General features: G+C 34.9%; 2 protein-coding genes across 2 annotated transcripts; both read left to right on the top strand.

Moving 5' to 3' along the window:
* The first annotated feature begins 2,538 nt into the window (after nucleotides 1-2,538).
* CFM3A (CRM family member 3A) lies at nucleotides 2,539-12,928 on the top strand. The gene is made up of 9 exons (XM_086439030.1): nucleotides 2,539-3,573; nucleotides 5,891-6,371; nucleotides 6,838-6,968; nucleotides 9,558-9,908; nucleotides 10,246-10,402; nucleotides 10,940-11,232; nucleotides 11,748-11,807; nucleotides 11,914-12,003; nucleotides 12,369-12,928. Exons 1-9 carry the CDS (start codon nucleotides 2,581-2,583, stop codon nucleotides 12,498-12,500), a joined length of 2,688 nt encoding a protein of 895 aa, XP_086295156.1. The 5' UTR covers nucleotides 2,539-2,580; the 3' UTR covers nucleotides 12,501-12,928.
* Nucleotides 12,929-18,962: 6,034 nt separating this feature from the next.
* LOC147403440 (transcription factor bHLH92-like) lies at nucleotides 18,963-20,960 on the top strand. The gene is made up of 3 exons (XM_086437561.1): nucleotides 18,963-19,268; nucleotides 19,423-19,720; nucleotides 20,883-20,960. The coding sequence occupies exons 1-3, from the start codon at nucleotides 18,982-18,984 to the stop codon at nucleotides 20,958-20,960; spliced, it is 663 nt and encodes a 220-aa protein (XP_086293687.1). The 5' UTR covers nucleotides 18,963-18,981.
* The last annotated feature ends 422 nt before the right edge of the window (nucleotides 20,961-21,382 follow it).

Below are 21,382 nucleotides of genomic sequence, written 5' to 3'. Positions count from 1 at the left end.
AGTAAGGTTAGTCGTACTAAAAATAAAAGAAAAATACTTAATGGTACAAAAAAATGCCATTTTGTCACCTCTTTTAACTGTACTTAAGTTTTTCAACGATTATTACAACTCATTAAAACGATTAGTGTTAGTAAATGACTTGTAATTTATGAAGATTAAGATATAACGTTCAATAAATTTCAATGAGTTTTGACAACAACTGGCGATCGAATAATGACATACTCATAATTTTGAAGATATAGTCACGACTTTTGATTTGATTGTGTTTTGGATACTTCGTTAATATCTATCAGAAAGCATCAAGCTCGATATTGGATATATTTTCACTGAACACCTAACATACACATGTAACGCTTGTGAAATGGACTCTCGAATTAAAAGTTATGCTCTTATTAAGATGAAGAATGAGTTTCTAACGCCCCCCCCCTCCGACAGACACTCCCATACGCCCTTGACATGGCATGTACTATGATCATAGATCATTTTCATCGGGATAAACAATTGCACATATTTATGGGGATGTGTAATTGTATATCCTGAGGAAAAAGACTGGTTCTAGTCCATGCCACGTATGGGGGCATACGTAAAAGAGGCATCAGAAAATCACTACTCTGTTAAGATTTGACTAGTCAAATTTGGGTGTGCCCACACATACCATTTTTGCTATCAATAAAATGATAAAATTAGTTCTAATTACCTACATGCAACACACGTGACAATTGAGAAAGATAAGGACTTGTCGAAGGTAGTGGTGCTCTCAATGGGTTCTAGATGTGATAATGAATGTGTGGTAAAAATTAGATATACGTGCACTAAAGTGCGTATGAATGACTATGATGTCCCTTTGTAAACGGAAATGAAGTTGGTGTCAGAGTGATAAAGAGGGAGAGACAAAGTTGTTACGACACAGGTGGTATTTGTTTGTGTTATTTTCAGCGTTTATTGCTGGAAAAAAATAATAATTCAACACTTTTTGTCAAAATAGCGTGTTTGTTTACTCCATATTTTTTAGCGCTTATTGTTAAAAATAAGTGAAAAAAATTCAGCACTATTTTGATGCTGAAAAAAAGTGTTGAAGCAATAAGCACTTCACTTTTTTCCAGCATGGACAGGTATGTCCTTATACTTAAAAGATATTACCTCTTATATATCATGGATAAGTATATAAACATCCCAGAAATTAATAAACTCACACCATGGCCAATTTATTTTGTCTTATATGGGTTAAAATTTTGGAATGAGTTGATTTTTGGTGATAATGATTTCTACAATGAGGAGGAACCCATCCCAAAACTTCTAACTCCATCAAAACAAGTTCAACGATCGTAAATCATCAAATTTTTTTTGAAACCAATTTTTGACATGATTTAAAATTTCAAAATGGGCTGATTTTTGGTGAGAATGATATCTAGACCATATAGATCATCCTCACAAAAAATTTGCTCATTCCAAAAAGTTTAACCCATATTAGACAAAAAAAAAAAAAAAAAACTGGCTATAGCGTGGGTTGCTCTTATTAGTTCATAAGATGCTTTTATAATTACACATCCTTCATTTTCATCAAAAATTATTCATCCAAAATTAAGTTATTTTAATGTTGATTTCAATTTTGGTGACTTGTATGACATTATTGTTTTTAATTTAAAATATGTGGGGTTTAGAAATAAAAATGATTATTCATAAATTGAAAATTTGAATATTACTTATTATTTAAAAATGAATTGTATTTTAATCTTATAAGAAATAATATATTTTATTATATTTTATAAGAAATAAGCATTTAAAACATGCAAACAATGTATAATGTGATTGTAAAAGTAAAAAAAGACAATTTATCAATTTCAACATTATGTAACAAACATGATTCAGCATCTAAACAAACAACTTTTCAGCACTTAAATTTCGCACTTATTAGTTTCAACAGTTATTTTTTTCCAATTTAACAAACGACACCATAGTGATGTTTTGTAAGCAATAATTTTACAAATTTGGAAAAAAAAAGGAAAAAAATGTAAAACTTCAATTAGTGATGTTTGTACAGGGGTAAATGTGGATTTTTTTTAACTTTACTTTGTTAAAAAAATGATTTTTTATAATTGGGTATCTCAATAAACAGGGGACAAAGCCTCTATTTGGGCTTTGCCTAATCCATAAACCGTGGGTTTTGACATGTGCAATGTCACACATCACACACACCAGGTAAGTGAGGGTGCGCACACACGGGTGGTCCTTGGGGAATTAATGCTCATTGGGTATTGAACTCACAACCTACAGGCATTAACCGTTTATCGATCTGGAATTGCATTTCATATGGAGTCTCTTAATTATTATTATTTTTTTCCAAGGGGCTAATTCACTACATGCATATCTAAGGATTCTCGTATCCCGAGATTTTACTTCCAATCCAATACTTACCTACAAGGGAGCTAGGCTTGAAATTAACTCCCGAGAGCACATTAAAAACATAATGGTACACCCTTAGAAACACGTGCAACGCACGTGCCTTCCTCCCTTCCCTTCCGTGCCTCTGTGGTGGATAGATATCTATTTGAGAGATGCAGAAGATACGACTACCTGTTTATGTTCTTAACCCCCCTCTTCAACTCAGCAGTCTTATTTGTCCAATTTTTTTATTTTTTATATTTCATTAATTTCTGCGTAGATTCTCTGATGTCTGTTGTACCCAGTTGTCAAATCCACCCAACAAGTTTCTTGGATTCATTTCAGAGCTCATTCTCAAGGTTTCATGGCGTTCATCTGCAAATTCTAAGGTACAAAAACCACAATTTATATGTAACTAGAACACAATCTACCCAAATACAATCCCTGAAAAATACCCACAAAGGAATTCTGGTTTTTTGCTCAAAAAACAAGAATGACAGACGCCCTTTTGTTGGAGAAACACCAATTTCTCACTCTCCCTCTAATGGTGGATTGTCGAGTCGTAGTTCGATTGATAAATGGAGTGAAACCCACCAACCACAACTCCACAGAGGACCTCAGGCATTGGTGGATTACAGAAATGGTGGTGTTTCAAGTGAAGATGATGAGAAGAATAGTAATATTAGTGTTAGTAGTGGTAGTAGTACAATGGAGAGAATTGTGGAGAAATTGAAGAAGTTTGGATATGTGGATGACGTGAGTGAGAGGAAGGATAGTGTGGTCAAGAAAGGATCGGTGGAAGATGTTTTTTATGTTGAAGAAGGGATGTTTTCGAATTCGCAAAATGGGCTTTCTGTAGAATCTCCTTTAGGAGTTGAAAATGGGTTTGGAAGTGATGGGGAGGTTCGATTTCCGTGGGAGAAGCCATCGGTGAAGGAAGAAGAGGGGAGGAATTCTGTTCGACGACGGAGTAAGACTTCTTTGGCTGAATTGACAATTCCCGAGCCAGAATTGAGGAGGCTGAGGCATTTAGCGGTTCGGATTAAGCAGAAGATGAGGATTGGAAGTAGTGGCGTTACTCAATCGGTTGTGGATTTGATTCACGAGAAATGGAAGGCGGCAGAGATAGTTAGGCTCAAATGTGAGGGTGCACCAGCATTGAACATGAAGAGGATGCATGAGATATTGGAGGTTAGTTTCTTGTTGAAGTCAATTATATCTATTCCGTTGTTTCACTTTATTTTTTCATCGAGCTATCGAGAAATTATATTTGAATTTTGTTATTGGACTGTTATTGTTTATGCTTTTGCGTGGGAGAGTTTAAATGGATGCACCATTGCTTTTGCAAGTGGTGAAATAGTCTCTTACACACTATATTATATAGGCCAGGAATTTATAAGCTTGCGATGCTTGCTGTAGCACTAGCTCCTGCACCCGCTCCCTCACCCTCACCCGCACGCGCACGCGCACCCGCACCTGCACCCACCCCACCCACACACACCGCATCCACACTTCAGAGGTTAGATAAGCTACCAAGAAAGATGGGAAGGAAGGTGATAAATTAGCTAAGTTGGTAAGACTTGAGGAGTGTTGATTCCCACAACTAGATTCAAATCCCATTGAATCCACCTTCACCTCTGTTAACTACTAACCCTTTGCTTGCCTAGCAAAACAAAAGATAAATGGACGAAACCTACCTTTGGAGTGCAAGTGCTCTTTCAGTGGAAGTTATGTTGCAAAAACGTCCTTCACTTGTACACCCACATCTGCACCTGCACCCACACCCACACCCACACCCACCCACACACCCACATCCACACTTCAGAGGTTAGACAAGCTACCAAGAAAGATGGGAAAGAGGATGATAAATTAGTTAAGTTGGTAAGACACGTGGAGCGTTGATCCCACAAACTAGGTTCGAATCCCGTTGAATCCACCTTCACTTCTGATGACCACCAACCTCTTGATCGCCTAGCAAAAAGAAGATAGACGGACAAAAACTACCTTTGGAGTGCAAGCGCTCTTTCAACAGAAGTTATGTTGCAAAAACGCCCTTCGCTTGTACACAAACTGGTTTTCTACTTGCCAACATTGTATTCTCACACCAAATTGCGGGCTTTTCTAATCAGAGGAAACAATCCTTTTCTTTTCACTTTAATGCATTCTAGGACTCAACTAAAGGTTGCTTATATCTTATAATGAGGTTGGTGGTGCTTCCTAGAACCTTCAGACACCACTCTGGAGGATTTGCTTAGTTTCTAGCTTTTGGATTTTCGTCAAGTAAAGAAAACCACCTAGCAAAAGAAGTAAAGAAAATCAAAATTTTACAAGATGAAGGGCGTTGTTTGGAGGTAGCAGATTAAAGGTCTCAAATCGCTACACAATTCACCTTTAAGGTGTTTTTATCACTTGTAAAGAGTTGAAATTTGTAGTAAATGGAAGAGAAGATGCATGAATCAAAAGGTGAAAATTATCCTTTAAAACGTTCTCTTGAGCTTGATTTTGTTGTAATGTTGTTGTCAATCTAGGCCAGTGAGAGTGCCTGACCTGATCAGGGTTATCCTCTACCACCCCACCCCGACACAAAATAAAATGAAAGAAGGAAAAAAAAGGTATATTCTTCCAAAAATTCTGGTTTCCTGCTTAGAGACGAAGTTCCTAATTTTCCAACTCAACAGGGTTTCCTAATCATCTGCACCGTCCCACTACCTACACTAACAACCATCAAACTTTCTAAATCAAACTTCATTCTATGCAAGGGACAAGTTCTATTGTCAATGGGCTACAAGTCAACACCTTATTAGTCATTTAGAGCCTTGCTGATAAAATCCATAAGCCGAGCCATCTAATCCTCGTGGCTTTGCAGTGACTTAGGCAGCAATTTGAAAGAGACTTGAAAATTTCTATCACTAAATAGCAGTGGCCGCAATGCCCCTTGACATACTATTTATGGCAGTAAAATCGTAAAGTACATGATTTAGAAATTATCTCACCCTGGTAAATTATTTAGAAACAAAAAGTGCAAAAGTGGAGTCAAGATATTGTGAAGGATTTAGTAAACATAGATCCTAAGAGTGTTTTGTGTTGTTGGGCCCAGGGGCAACATATTGAAGGCTTAGAGTCCGAAGTTGGAAACTGAAAAGAAACAATTTCAAATTTCATAATATTGGCTATATCTATGTTGACGCTGATCCTCTCAAATGACCGTACCCTGTACTTCTATTTTGTGTACTCTAAAGTCATTCTGGTTCCACCGAATCAGTAATTAATAAAAAAATATTTGACCTTTTCTGCTTGGGTTTTGTTTGTGCATCCCACCCTCTTTGAGTACACCTATAGACAAGGCAATATTATGTTATAATATACTCGGTCTAGAAGAGAAGTCTCGGATAATTGCATAGAGTTCATCATGTAGAGGATATAGGGGTTTTAACTTTTTGAACAATCCCATTAAATAACTACATTTGTTTGAAGTCTTTGCTGATGTGGAATCCTACATATTTTTCAGAGAAAAACTGGTGGGCTGGTAATATGGAGGTCAGGTACTTCTATTTGTTTGTACAGAGGAGTGAGCTATGAGCTTCCTTCAATGCAACAATCAAAAAAACGAATTCATAACGGTGACGTCAACACTTACACAACAACTACTCATAAAAATAATAGATATCCCATGGAGCGTGGCTCTACTGGTGATATACATTTGGCTCAAGGAGGCTTGGTACCTGTCAAGGAGACAAAAGTGGAACCGGTACCAGAAATCAAGTATGAACATGAAATTGACAAGCTATTAGATGATTTAGGCCCGCGGTATACCGATTGGCCAGGATCCGGTCCATTACCCGTAGATGCTGATTTGCTTCCGGGTCTCATTTCTGGTTACAAACCTCCCTTTAGAATACTTCCATATGGAGTGAGATCTGGTCTTGGAATCAAGGAAACAACAGCTCTACGAAGGCTTGCTAAGGTGCTACCGCCACATTTTGCTCTAGGTATGCATTAAGGTTACTTTATATACTCAGAGAGCTGTTATTGGCACCTTATTGGCACCCCCAACTTTTACTTATTATACCCCAATTCAAAATAACGAAAAAAGTGAATGATTGAGAATAAGTATAAGTTGGGGTGCCAATAGAAGTTCTCTCATTTTTTTTCTTCTTCTTTCTAGATGTCTATTTTTTGGGTTTATGATTTTATATGATCCTAATCATAATTGTAAACAACAATTGAAATTGTTTAAACGGGTGTTATAATGTTTTGTAATGGTGAGATTATAATTTGAGCCAAACCTTGGTAATTTGAAGAGTATATTTTAATCTTTAATTGGGGTGTGATAAATAATTTAAGAAATTGGGGTGTGATAAGTAAAAGTTGGGGTGCCGGTAGCAGCTCTCTATATTTATGATATTCTAGTCCCATTGTCCTTGGATTGTGATTTGACCTTTTTTCCATCTCTAGGAAGAAGCAGGCAGCACCAGGGGTTGGCTATGGCCATGGCCAAGTTGTGGGAAAGAAGTTCGATTGCAAAGATAGCACTGAAGCGTGGTGTGCAGCTTACTACCAGCGAGAGAATGGCCGAAGATATCAAAGTAAAAAATTTTATTCCTAATTACAATATGCAGTATAGGGAATTTATTCTTCTTCAATATGCATATAAAAGCTCGCTCAGTCTACTGTTTCCAATATCTTCACCAAGTTGTAAACTCATACTTTGTTTATGCTTGACATGGCTTTCTGATCTCTACACATTTTACGAGATTATATTAGTTATATTAAACAAGTGCATTTTTTAGTTTGACGTGTCAATTCTAAAAATCTTTCTTTCCCTTTTGTTTGTTAAAAAACCGAAAAAAAGTGATTTTGATCTGCAACTATGGTGACTCTGGTTTCGTGATTGCTTATATATGACATTTTTTGTGATAACTGTTAATGCGATAGCTGTTATATTCTTCTTGAGAATATTTGAGGAAATGATCTATATGCTTATCACATGCTCCTAATTATTTTTCTTTCTTTGAAGAACATTTATCAGGTAAGAATTCCACTCCTTCAAATGCTCCATATTACTGAAAAAAAAAGGGGAAAGTAGAAGGGTTCTCTTAAGGGATTCTCTTGTGCATTTTGAGCAGCATATCACTAACTTAGTGTCTCCTAGTTTCACACTTGTGCTAACACCCTTGTCTTTTGACTAATAGTCAACCTTCCCAAAAGTGAGTGAGTAATTCATTCAACTCTCTGACACACTCATACCTAAGAGAACACTCAACCTTTTTATGGAAGAGGAGAGGAGATCTGATAGGTCTCAAGTTATGAGGATTCTTGAGGGTAAGTGGTCTGTCAGATAGCAAGTAGTGGGCTACTCACTTAAACCCATTGACATGCAAGGGTGTTTTTAAAAAGAATGTTGGGCAATCTCATGACCCTCGACACAGTTGGATGAGCCTTCGCTTCCTATTTCATATGAAGACTTGATCTTTTTGTATCAAATCTTATTATTATTGGGAGAGCTACATAAATGAGAGTTGGAAGAGGAAATGGAGATCTTATGGATTGGATTGAGTTAAGTGTCTACAATTCAATAGTTGTGTTTCCAGAATACTCTACTCTTCATTTTCTACTCTACCTGTTCTAGATTCTTCTTCTTTTTAATATGCAATCAGATTTTAGACTTCAATCTTGTGGTACATAAGCGAACCTTCTAGAATTTCTTATATAATTCCTCATCTCTCTAGAGGACTAGCCTCCTCCATTACTGGTGAGGGAAAAATAACCTCCCACTGTATCTAAAGCTGTACATATAGTTATATAACATACCTATTAAATCTTAATAGGAACACATGTGAAATTGATTCAAAGAAAGGTTATGGTTATAATCATACAGTATCGACCGTGCTGCAAGATATAATTAAGAGCTAAGGGAATCAACTGTTAAATTTTTTTGGTAAAATTGTCTGGTGGCCAAAAGAATAAATTGTTATTTCGATAAATTATAGCTGAGAAAATATATCCCTTGGCATATATACAACTATAAAAGGTATACTATTAGTACAAGTTGTAGGGAAGGGGATGCAAGAAAACAATTTGTTGAGGACTATGTTTTAATCCCAGGTTTAGTTGAAACTGCCTTGTCTAAATGATGCAGGATTTGAGTCAAAAGAACAAAATTGGTATTACAAGGATATGCAATAAGAGAAAGTCAACTGAGATGGTTTGGGCATTGTTCAATGAAGGCCAATTATAGGCGCGGTTAGGAGAAATGTTCAATATTAGAAAACATTGCTTTGGACAGTGAAATGGAGAATCGGATTTGTTTAGCCGACTCCAAAACCTCGGGGTAACGTTTTGATGATGATGGTTCAATGACCCGGGTGGGCTCCCCAGGGTCGTGAGATCGAGTCCCTCCACGTACGACTTCACCTGATATGCCTGTTTGTGGTGGCAGAGTGGATCTGTTGGGATTGGTCCCAATTCTAAAGGGTGTTCATATGTGTGTGTGTGTGAGTGTGTGAGAGTGTGAGAGAGAGAGAGAGAGAGAGAGATGGGATCATTGGCTCCATAATGAACCTAGACAAATATATTTCTCATAATTTGATCATATGTTACCTGGTTCATGGGTTCCCGGGTTTGAATTCAGGTTCACGGTTCGTGGTTCGCCACTCTTGAATGAACCCAGTTTGTATAGGTAGTTTGTGGCGGATATTTAAGTCATTTATGTTAATCTCATAGAAGAAGACTCAGGTCAATTATGACATATCATCAGTTTAAAAACAAAGGGGTATCTTTAATATTGGCGAAATCTTGGTATTTCTAAAATAAGGGTTATCTCAAATTTTGACCAAACCATGGAGGTATCTCTAAAATTTACCAAAATAAGGGGTTCGTTAGGTTTTCTGTTTTTGACAAACCCACTACAAACAGAACCTCGAACTGGTTTGGTATGTACCTGTTCGCGGTTCGCTACTATATTAGTGAACCTGGTAACATAGATACAGGTTAAGAAGACCCAACTGTTATCCATATATTGTAATATTTACTGAATATTGGCACATGTAACCGTAAGTGCTTACTTTTTTTTCTTAGTTTTTCAGCATAAATGCATGTAATTCTTTTAGTTCATAAATTGCTACGTGGAGGTTCTGTATGGACATTTTCTTATATCTTTTTGTGATTGAATGTAGAAACTGACAGGAGGGACGCTTCTTTCTAGAAACAAAGACTACATTGTCTTCTATAGAGGGAAGGATTTCTTATCACCAGATGTGACAAAGGCATTATTAGAAAGGGAGACTTTAGCAAAAGCCTTACAAGATGAGGAGGAGCAAGCACGACTGAGAGCCTCATCCTTGTTTATTACAAGTGTTGAAACAACCGAGGAATCTGGTATTGCTGGTACCCTTGGTGAAACTCTAGAAGCTGATGCCCGATGGGGAAAAAAGTTAGATGATGATGATAGGGAGACGATGATGAGAGCTGCAGAAGTAGCAAGGCATGCAGACCTTGTTAGAAAGCTTGAGCGGAAACTTGCTTTTGTAAGTTGGCCAAACTCAAAAAATATGAGTGATCCTCAACTTCTAGATTAGTAGGGGATTAGACCCATAGCTCAGTTGATTTGACACATTGCAAAGCAACTTTGAGGTCGTGGGTTCAAGTCCAGCTTTCTCAAAAAAAAAGAACTTCTAGATTGTAATTTTCTTGGAAACTACTAGAATCTCATGAGCTAATGGATGATTTTTCTTTAGTGAATGAGATACCGTGAATTTTTTCCAACGTGCCAAATGGTTTATGAATGACAGATTTAAATGTGGTTGATTAGCTATGTTCTTCTCATGTGCCCATGCTTTTTTTAATCCACAATGTTGGTAACAGGCTGAACGTAAGTTAATGAAAGCAGAACGGGCTTTAGCTAAGGTGGAGGTATTCTTGAACCCTATGGAACGAACAGCAGATCCAGAAAGCATAACCGAAGAGGAGAGGTTTATGTTTCGCAAAATTGGTTTGAGGATGAAAGCTTTCCTGCTCCTCGGTAACAACCTATTCATTTACCTCCCCACATAGGACTTAAAATGGGTCGGACCTGAGTATATCCAGATCCAGATCCAAATTTCTTTATCTTGATCTGAATCCAAATCCGACTTGGATCATTTTGATTTCACTTAATTCGGATAATTCTGGATCGTTTAACATTTTTTTCTTTTATACTTACTTGTTAATTGCTATACTATTCTATTTTACCATTATAATCATTTTATTTTAGGAATTTATGTTATATTAAAGTAGTTGAAAATGATATTTTGAAAAACCTAAAAATATAATTTTCAAAGCAATATATGTAATTCAGATCTTGCTGGATATATTGATGGATCCGTATCCAATCCAGATCCAACTCGGATCATGGGACATCAAACCATACTCAACCCATTTTTGATTCGTATCTACTCCAAGGACCCAAACCCGTTATATTCGGATTTCAGATAAAATCCAACCCATTTTATGCCCTATCCCCACATAATACTTTTCATGAAGTAGGAGGAATTTTAAGCAGACTGAATTCCATTTTCAGGGAGGCGAGGAGTCTTTGATGGTACGGTGGAGAACATGCACTTGCATTGGAAGTATAGAGAACTGGTTAAAGTTATTGTGAAGGCTAGAACTTTCGACCAAGTCAGGAGCATTGCATTGTCGTTGGAGGCTGAGAGTGGGGGCATCTTGGTTTCAGTGGACAAAGTTTCCAAAGGGTTCGCAGTAATTGTATTCCGAGGAAGGGATTATCAACGGCCTCCTTTATTGAGGCCCAAGAATCTCTTAACGAAAAGGAAAGCATTGGCGCGCTCAATTGAGCTTCAAAGGCGTGAGGTATGTCCCTAATTGAACATTCCATCCATATCACTCCATATGACTTGGTAACTCAGGAAAAGTGAGAACACAATAGCGGGTTTGAAAGCGCTCGGACCTGTTTGTGGGAATTGGGACAGAATGTTAAAATAAAAAAAGAGAGAGCTTTTTTGGCTGAAGAATATACATAAAATTTACATTAATGACAAAAATACCCCAAAATGTTTCTACGGTTTTATGTAAATGACCAAAATGTCCTCAGAAGCTGTTTTTAAGCAAATGCCCCATGGCTTCTGGAAGTGCTTGTAGACCCCAAAAGGGTCTCTCCTGAACATTGTCACCAAAAAATCGATGTCACAACGGCTACTCTTATGGAAATGATGCAAAGTTGTGCCAAATGAGGCCTAACTATTGATTCTCTCCTTTATTGTATCATAGGAATGCTTTTCTCTTTCGTGTATTTTATTTTTTAAGAAATTTATTTTCATTCAAAAAAAGAATTTTGAACTGATTCTTGTCTTCATTTTAATGAACAGGCACTCTATAATCACATTTCGGCGCTGCACAGGAGGGCGGAGATGCTAAGATCCGAACTTGTATGAACTCCATAAAATTTTCAACTTTGACTAATTTTATCAATGAGGGCTTTAATTCAACATTCCATTTCTTCTAATCTTTGTTCTCTCTTATTCACATGTTCAGGATCAAATGGAAATGGTCAAGGACCGTGGAGATGAAGAGTTGTATGAAAAACTGGATTCTGCATATTCTAGTGAAGATGAAGATATTGAGGTTGATACTATCTTGCTCTTAGATCTATTACTTTTACAGTCTGTATGTTTGCATAGGAAAATGTAATTTTTTCAGGTGTATGATTCTGCATTTTCTTAGAAAATCATTTACTTTAAGAGAACGGATTTTACATCGTGACGGGCACCACCCTCAAAACCAAAATCCCAACACTCAAATTGTCACTTTTCCTAGGTGCAATCAAACATTTTCTAAAAAAAATTATTTCCTTAATACCATTTTCTCAAGAAATTGATTTTTCTAAGAAATTGTTTTTTTCTAGTGATACAGACCCTGATCAATGTGTAAAGCTAGTCTGTTGACCTTTGCCCATTTTCTCTCATCTTTTTTTTTCTTTTCTTTAACAGGATGAAGGTGATGATGCCTACCTTGAGACTTACAATGGTGAAAATGAAGAAGGTGATGGCGACGCCGTTGACTCAATCGACAACTTCCACTCGGAAACAAATTTCCCATATGAAGACCAACACGACTCATGAGAAACGAATCCAGAGGCATCTAAACTAGAACTATGAAACCGAAGTCCGAACACAAGAGTTCAATGTGTAAGTGAAAAGCTTTGTAAGTCTTCTTTCAGTAACAAAGTCAAAAGAGAAGTAAAGAGTTTACACAGAACAGATTCCAAAGGGTATCCATCAGAGGTAGAATTGATTTGGGATCATTCATGTGTAAACAAAGCTTTGAGAATAGTCCTTAATCAATGAAAAAAAAAATGGCATCTTGCCATTCTCTCTCATGTTAATTATTGTAGACTGTATACTTCTTGTTTTTGATAACTGGATTTTGGGATTAGATTGGTACTCGATCGAGTCTGGTTCAAATCGATCCATCCTATTGACTCAGTCGGATCACATTGCTCTCAAATGGTTCAATATTAATTGATGTAAATATTTGAAGTTTAAAATTATTTGTTTCTCTTTTGTAATGTGGATTGATTAATGAAAAAATCTCATCTTATATCAATAACAAACATTTGAAGGCAGCAACATATAAATTTGAAAGGGGTATTCTTCGGAAGGAGGGTACAAGAGGAAAGGTAATAAAGTTGGAGGGGGATTCCTGAAAATGGAGAGAAGTGAAAACGGCGTAAAGTTAAAGTTGTTCTCGAGATTTGTGATGAGATTAAATCTCAACCCCTCTTTGTAAGGGCATAAAGATTGAGACGGGAAACAACCATCATGATTTATTCTGAAGATATCTGTGTAATGGCATTTTTTTAAAGAAAAAAATATCTAAAAAATGATTTGCAAAGAAGCAAATAATGATCTTGAAAGACAAATATTTCTAAAAACCTATGGTTATGGAGGTTGATAATGTCTCAAGAAATCTTGGTCGCTAGCATTTTCCTATATATCATCAAAATCAATTTAAAGAATTATCTTAAGGAAACATGGTGTATCTTGGAGATATATGTTTTATCATTCGTGTTTTTTCACGAGTCACAAGAGACATAAAAAAAGATAACCATCACACCAAGAACTCATTTGGGAAAAGAAAGGGAAAAAGTTGATCATATGGTCGAAGGGATGCACATCAATCCAACAATGAGACTTTGAAATGAATAGTCGATTAACAAGGTGATGGATGGATCGAATAACAATGCTGCCCTTGTGCAAGGGTAGAGCAAAATTCATAAATTGCTTGTGTGAAGTAGTCTAAATTACTTCATATTTGTACTCCTACTAGTGGAGTTTGTATGAATAACATTTAACATAATATAACCATATAATAATAGATCATTCTCATAAAATTTCAATCTATTTTGAAATACTTAATCTCCTTAAATATGAATTTTAACCTGAAAAGTTACCATTCTCATAAAATTTCGATCCATTCTGAAATACTTAATCTCATTAAATATGAATTTTAAGTTGAAAATTTTGGACGGCTCATTTTTTAACATTAATTGAAATGAGCTTATTAACATAATTATATGAGTTTCGTTTTCATGAAGATCAAAGATCATTATATCGTGTGTCCTCAATGAATGAGTAATATTAGGTAGATTTATGTCAAGTCAAGTTACAAAATATTAATTTTCATGAGTTCAAATTCCTTGAATGCAGTTTGACCCAAGCCTATTAGCAGAGCAAACAAATTCATCGTTTGATTGTTATTGGGAGTGGGAGTATACCATCTGTAATTTGTATTGGAGTAGGTGTGATTGTCTCTTGCTCCCATAGTCAATGATATTAGAGTGATCTGATTTGTTGTGATAATTGATCATCTACGGTTGGTTCATCCAGAATGTTGGGAGATGAACCCATGAGGTCATGTTTGGCTATAGGAGTGATCCTGATCCAAGGTAAGAGTTTCTTGAACTATTTGGTTCTCAAAGAGACAAAGAGTGAAGATAATCTCTTAAGTACAAATACCCCTTTTTGCAAGCTAGATTCTCTTATCCCATTTTTTCTAAGTTTGTGGAGACATTACTTTTGGCTGTTTTATGCATGTAGAAAGGTGGTACACTCAAATGGCTGATGTATCCAAACACAAGGGACGCAATTGTTGAAAAAGACCATTCTATGGTCACACACACAAGAGCTTTGTCATTTGTAGGTCTAGCAGTTTTGGAGCTAACAAAAAATAGAAGAGAAAAAATATTAAAATCTTGGATTTTTTTATAAATTAGGATAAATATATGGTTAGAAAAAAAAAATTCACGGTGGAACATCTAATTTTTATGAGTTGTCTTTGCCATACCAATCATCAACACAAAAAACAATTTATTTTGGTTTTATAAAGAGTCGTGATAATCTGACACTCTTTTTTCAAATACCCCCATCACAAAATCGTAGATCATTTGTTTCGGGATACATAAGAAAAAGAGTTGTGATTCTGTAACTGCCACATTAGGGAGCGTCAGATTATCATTAGTCTTTTATAAATTGTTGGAAAAGTTGGCCAAAACTATGGATATTGATTCAAACTCTATTATTTTGGAGAATAAAAATGGTATAATGAAGTAAGTGTCAGTTAACTTAGTGGATAAAGTCTTTGGGTGATGATATCAAATATATGGGTTCAAATCCCGTCAGCACTAAGTTACTGAACTATTTAAAACAGGTTTACCATAAAAAAAAATTGGCATAATGAATTTAATTTTTTTAGTGAGGTTAATTTTCAATTTACATAATAGCCTATATTCATTGTATTTCAACACTCGTTTAGTATGTTAATTTGTTCTACCAACAAACTTAAAATCGGCTTGATGAGTTACAAAACACGTCAAGGCATGGTTTTAGATTGAATCATCTTAATATCTCGGATAAGACTAGTATTTTGCAGATCCGTGAACCAAAATGATGAAGAACTGAGAAACAAGAAAAAAAAAAAGAAGAGGAAAAGTGTGTAAATCTTCTTGTTGTCTTTTTTCTAATAATCGTTACCAATCTCATTCTTGGATGATTTTTAAAATTATGCGTCATAAAGGTCCACATTTGCTGTCTCATTAATATAAATAAAAAAAAAATTAAATAATTAATATCCTTATCATGAAAATAATCAACTCCACTCCATAGAACCCACTAACCCATTGTATCAAATATCATATAAAATATTAATTTGATTACATAAGGTAGAATAGAATAAAAAATGATCAAATTAATGATTAGGTATCAATCATAAAAGAAAATCATCAAATGTAATAATTGTAAGGGACCAACCAAGTTGAGTTTTTGTGTATTAGTCCACAAAAAGATCCTATCCACAGGTTGGTGGGTCCAAGATAAAAAAAGTGGGTCCAAATTTAATGGCTAGAAATTGCTTCACATGACCATGTATATGATCGTCAATGGATTGGTCAAACACTACTAGGTGGTCCAAAAGAGATGTGTCGGGCAAAGGTAGACATTATTGATTGGATCCACACCTGAGAAGAATTAAAAGACCAATCTATATGGACTGAGATAATGCTATTTTTCAACTTAGCCTCTTAGTTTCGAACCCCACCCTGTCTTGATGGTGATTGCCTCCATTTTTTATTTTTTGTTTTTAAGGTGTGTTTGATTGCTAAGAAAATTTACGAAGAAATCGTTCACCAACATTTGATTGTACATTAAAAATCAAATTTTGACAAAAAACTGATAGGAATTTGATGTCGATCAACGGGAAACTTGACCAAGTCAATTTGCTTGTATTGATGATAATATTTGTTTAAAATTTTGTGATTATTATAAAATGAGATTTTCTTATTGTAACACATATTCATTTAGATGATAATAATAAATAATTATTTTTAATAAAAAGGATTTGAACTTGCCCGATACAAGATGAGTTGTCAAGATGATTTGGACTCGTTGGAAGCCAACTCAATTTGTAACTGGATTTCAAATCATGGAAGAAGTACAAGACGAGAGATGGTCCTCTCAATATATATACATATACATATATATATATATATATATATACATATACATATATATATATATATATATACATATACATATATATATATATATGTATATATATATATACATATATATGTATATATATATATATATATATGTATATATATATATACATATATATGTATATATATATACATATATATATATATATATGTATATGTATATATATATATATATATATATGTATATGTATATATATATATATATATATATGTATATGTATATATGAAAGTGGATTCAACGAGATTTGAACCTAGGTCATGGTTATTTTACATCAACTTTTTGAGTCATCTTGGTATCGTTCAAGAACAAGACGAGGCCTTGCGGTCAAGATTCTTCCTTTTTCGTCTTTTTGGTCTAGGGTTTTGGAAAAAAAAAAGAGAGAAAATAGAGTGTAATACCAAACATGAACTAGTCAAAACAGGAAGCCAAGAATACTCTTTTATAATTATGTGTTTTGTGTTTGGGTAGTTTGATTTGTTGCAATGAAGCATTTGTAATGCTAGGTGTTTAAGGTACCTTTTAGTAGGGGTGCAAGTTAATTCGGTTCAAATCGAGAATCGAACCAAACCGTGAGATTTGAATTGGTTTGGTTTGGTTTAAATTGATAATGGTTCGATTTCGGGTTGAAAAAATGGAGAACTGATGGGTTCGGTTCTCGGTTCAGACTTTATGTATAATCGAACCCATATAATATATTTTTTTTTAAAACCCTAAACATCAGTCGTTCTTTCCCTCTACTCTCATTATCACTCTCATCTCTTGTAGTCAACTTGCAGCTATGGGCTCAAATTTGACGGCTGGCGTTATGCAGTCCTCTCTCTCTCCTTCTCCTTTTTTTTCTCTCTCTCTCTCTCTCTCGCAAGTGCAATTGTGTGCTACAGTGCAGCATGCTGCAGCTCAACTGCGACTGTAGCCTCAAATTTGGCAGTCGATGGTTAGCGATCATCCCTCTCTTCCCCTTTCTCTTGCAATTGTTTGCAACTGTACGGGCATGCGGTTGTGGCTATGGGTTGCCTCAACTCCGGCAGTCGACGGTTCATCTCTCTTTCTCTCTCGTCTTTTGCATCGACTGTAAGATGACCTGTAGAATGGCCGGTAAGATGCAAGTAGTATGGCCTGTAGAATGGCAATAGAAGATTTATTTTAAAATGTTTTTTTTTTTTCTTAATTATTAATGACATGTTTTTGACAACCTATGGAACCGAACCAAACCAAACCGAATGAACGTCGGTTCGGTTCTACATCAATTCGGTTTGGTTCTGGTTTCAATATAATGGAACCGACCTTGGTCAGTTTGATTCTAATTTTGCTCAAAACCAATCCAACCTGAACCAAGTTGTACCCCTACCTTTTAGGATCTTCCAAAAATGTAGTGTTTCCCAATGAGTCGGACTAGCCTTACTATGATAGTGAGGCAAAAATATAGGTTTTATTAAGCCTCATCAACCATCAAAATACTTTGAGATGTGTTAAACAACTTCTCGAGATTCATAACAAATCTTGAGGTCTTGTTTTATGCATCTCGAGGTCTTTTTAACCGTGAATGAGACTTAATAAGTTCTTTTTCTTCACTTGGGGTCATAATAAGGAAAGGGTTTCTCTTCGACAATTGGTGGTCTGGCAACCCCTAAAAAAGCAGGTTAGTTGATCAGATAAATTTTTAAACAAAAAAATTTACTAAAAAATAATAGAAATATAATTATATATTTATATAAAACATAAATTTTAGAAAATTACAATAAAAGATAACAAAATACCTGTTTAACGGGCGTTTTTATACTTTTTCCCCAAATCAGGACAAAATTAACCTCAGTGAAAAAGCTTGATCAATAGGCTTTTTTTTTTTTTTTTTTTGAGATTATAAATTAAAAATATATATTTTCCAATACTTTTCTCCTTTGAAAAACTCCCCCTTAAATATCTCTCTAAATGTAAGAGAGCGTAACATGGAAAACAACTTAGAAAAATGCATGTTGAACAGGATTTTCAGACTAAATCTGACTGTTGGAAAATTTTTATTTTAGGTCTTATGTTTTTCACATGGGCATTTTCGTCATGTCGAAAAAAATTATATTTAACAAACATTTTATTATCTTTTTTTTTTGTAATTTTAAAGAAATCCTTTCTTTTATTAAAAATTTAATTATTTATATTATTTTTTAAATAATTTCCTGAATATTCAAATATTGACAAATAGGAAGGTTCTATTTGCACCCACCTTTATGCTCACTGCACACGCTTTCTTCTCTGTCCAGCCCAAAAATGTGCTTAGGTCGTTGCAAACAGCCTCGCTACGACATATGTCAACTAATTTTGAAAATTCATAAGCACGCCTTAATTTTAAGGTTTCACCACCAAAACAGACCGAAAAATAAATAAATAAATTCAGCGTTGACCAGTGTAAACTCAGGACAAAGACTTCCACACCAACCCAATCATTAATTGGAGATCAATCTTATAAGTTCTTAACCATTCAATATAATTATAGCCGTTGGAACCCAAATTTAAAATTCCCGGGAAAACGCACCAAGAAACAAAAAAGCTGAAAATGGCGGATCCATTCTTTCTAGAGGAGATGCTATCAATGAGTCAAAGCGCTTTTGTTCCATACTCAAAACCCATGGAAGGATTTGGGTTGAAGGATTCGATTATGGATTCTAACGGTCGGAACATGAACAAGAGAGTAATTGAGTTCTTGAATTCGACAAATATTTATAAATGTAGAGGCTTTGAGAATGATCCACGTTTTCAACACAAGATCAATGAACGTTTACGGCGTGCGAAGGAGAAGCAAAGTTATTCAGCTTTGCATTCAATGTTGCCCCTCGAACCAAGGTTTCAATCTATCCTACATTTTTCGAAATTCGTCGAAATTGATTTGTTTCGCTTTAATTTTCGCAAGTTTTTCACTGAAAATCTATAAACGTGTTGAGGCTTTTGAATTCTAATTTAATTGAATCTCAATCCTTTTGTTATTCTTTCCTTGCAGATTGATAAAAATTCAATTATTCAAACAACAGCTTTATATTTTGCTAGAGCTTAAGAAACTGAAGGAAAAGTTGAAGAAGCGAAACCAAGAGATTGAAGGGAAATTATCGACGAGAGAAGGGGAGAAAGCAGATGTAGCTAAAATCGGATTACGAGTAAATAGTCCATCTTCTTCAATTGATTCAATGGTTGAAGTTCTTAGATGCTTGAAGAGTATGGGGATGAAATTGAGAAAGATCGAATCAGGGTTCTCGGTCGAGGAATTTTCTTCAATAATGGAGATTGAAACAAAGGTGAGAGTACATGCAAGTTTTAGATTTTTAATCTTTATGTTGCACACCACCCATTGCCAATTTCACTCCATCACTTAAAAATTCTCGTTTGCCCACAAAAATAATAGTAACACAAAGAAAATTCCATTAAAGAAAATCAACAACATACAATAAAAAGGGTCATACTTCTTTTTCTTTGTTTTATATTTAAAAATCAATGTCTAAGATTATATATATTCTTGAATATTCAGTGTTTGTGATTCATTCTATTTAAAGAAAGAACAATTGCAAAAGAGTAAACATAAACACAATAATTCTACAATATATGTAAATCCAATAGATGAGATTCAAACATAGATTCATAGTAATTTATAAACAAAATGTAAAGAGAGATTGGAAAAACAATACCTTATTTCGAAACAAAATCAGTCATGAGAAAAATAGATCATGAGCAAAGTAGAACCCGAGAAAGGAATACAAAATTGTAGGAAGGTGGATAAATTTTAAATCCTTGAAGGTTACCTATTGAAGTGTAACTGTAGGTTAATAGAGATTATGAAAATAACTAAAACAAAGAGAATTTTTTAGTTTGGTGGGCAACCAACAATTAATGGTGTGCAACTAGTTGGTCTCATTTTTATTTGCAACCCTTTTTTTTCTATTGGGTCAAGATCTTTGACACATGAAAAAACATGAAATCCCAACCATTAAAACATGATATGAGAAGGGAGTGATTTATCCTAGGAAAATGTGACATATTCTCAGGATATATATCTTACCCTGACTATTGGATTTTGTGTTTTAACAGTGGGCGACATCCGTGTTGAATGAGTGGTCAAGTTCTTTAAAAAGTAACCATTTTGGTTTTTGCGAAGTTGTAATTATTTGACAAAATGGGTTGCTTAGGCAACCTTTGAATCTTGATTAACGATTGCTTAGACACCATTTTTAAAGTGGTGTCTCATCTTGGAGCATTGATTAATCCATTGAACTTTAATAATTGTTTATTATGAAATTGAGTCTAACATTTTTCGTTTCTATTTAAAGACTATTTTAACACCTTATAATAGGTAATCCAATAAGCGGTGAGAGTCCGTAGTTTGGGTGTTAGATACCCAGTATGAGGAGTATTTCCTTGAGGCCACCCGCGATGGCGCACCCTCACTTACAAGGTGCTTGTGATGTGCAGGCGTTGCATTTGCCTGGGCAGGGACCAATATGCGTTGGCTCCAGCCCTGGTTATTCCAATCCCCCTAGTCTGACGTAAGTTTTGACACCCCCGTCATCGTAAAAAAGTAATATTAAAAAAAACACCTTTATTTTCTCCCACCCTTTTGTGACATGATCATCAAATCCTTAACCTAAAAGTAAATTCTTTTAGGACCATTCACATGGCTGGTATGATTGTTTAAATTCTAAATTTTAAGATGCCAAACTGCATGGAGTCCTTTGGACCCACAATTTCAACTGCCATTTGTAAAGAAACCTTCATCATTCTTGAGAAGAATTCTTAAGGGTTACTATGAAAATCCATCTTTAATTTTGGAAAAAGAATTTGTGTACTCTTTTTAATTATCATTTTAAAAGAATTGATTTATATTTACTCCCCGTACTTGTTAAAAATATCAATAATTTTATATTTTAATGAGGATAATTTTAAATATTTTAAAGCATTATTTTGTTGATTTT

This window comes from Akebia trifoliata, chromosome 4 (genome assembly GCF_017979445.1).
Source record: "Akebia trifoliata isolate Shusen 1 chromosome 4, ASM1797944v1, whole genome shotgun sequence".
Classification (NCBI taxonomy): Eukaryota; Viridiplantae; Streptophyta; class Magnoliopsida; order Ranunculales; family Lardizabalaceae; genus Akebia; species Akebia trifoliata.
Note: the sequence above shows the minus strand (reverse complement) of the source record. Positions and strands in the feature narration are given on the sequence as shown.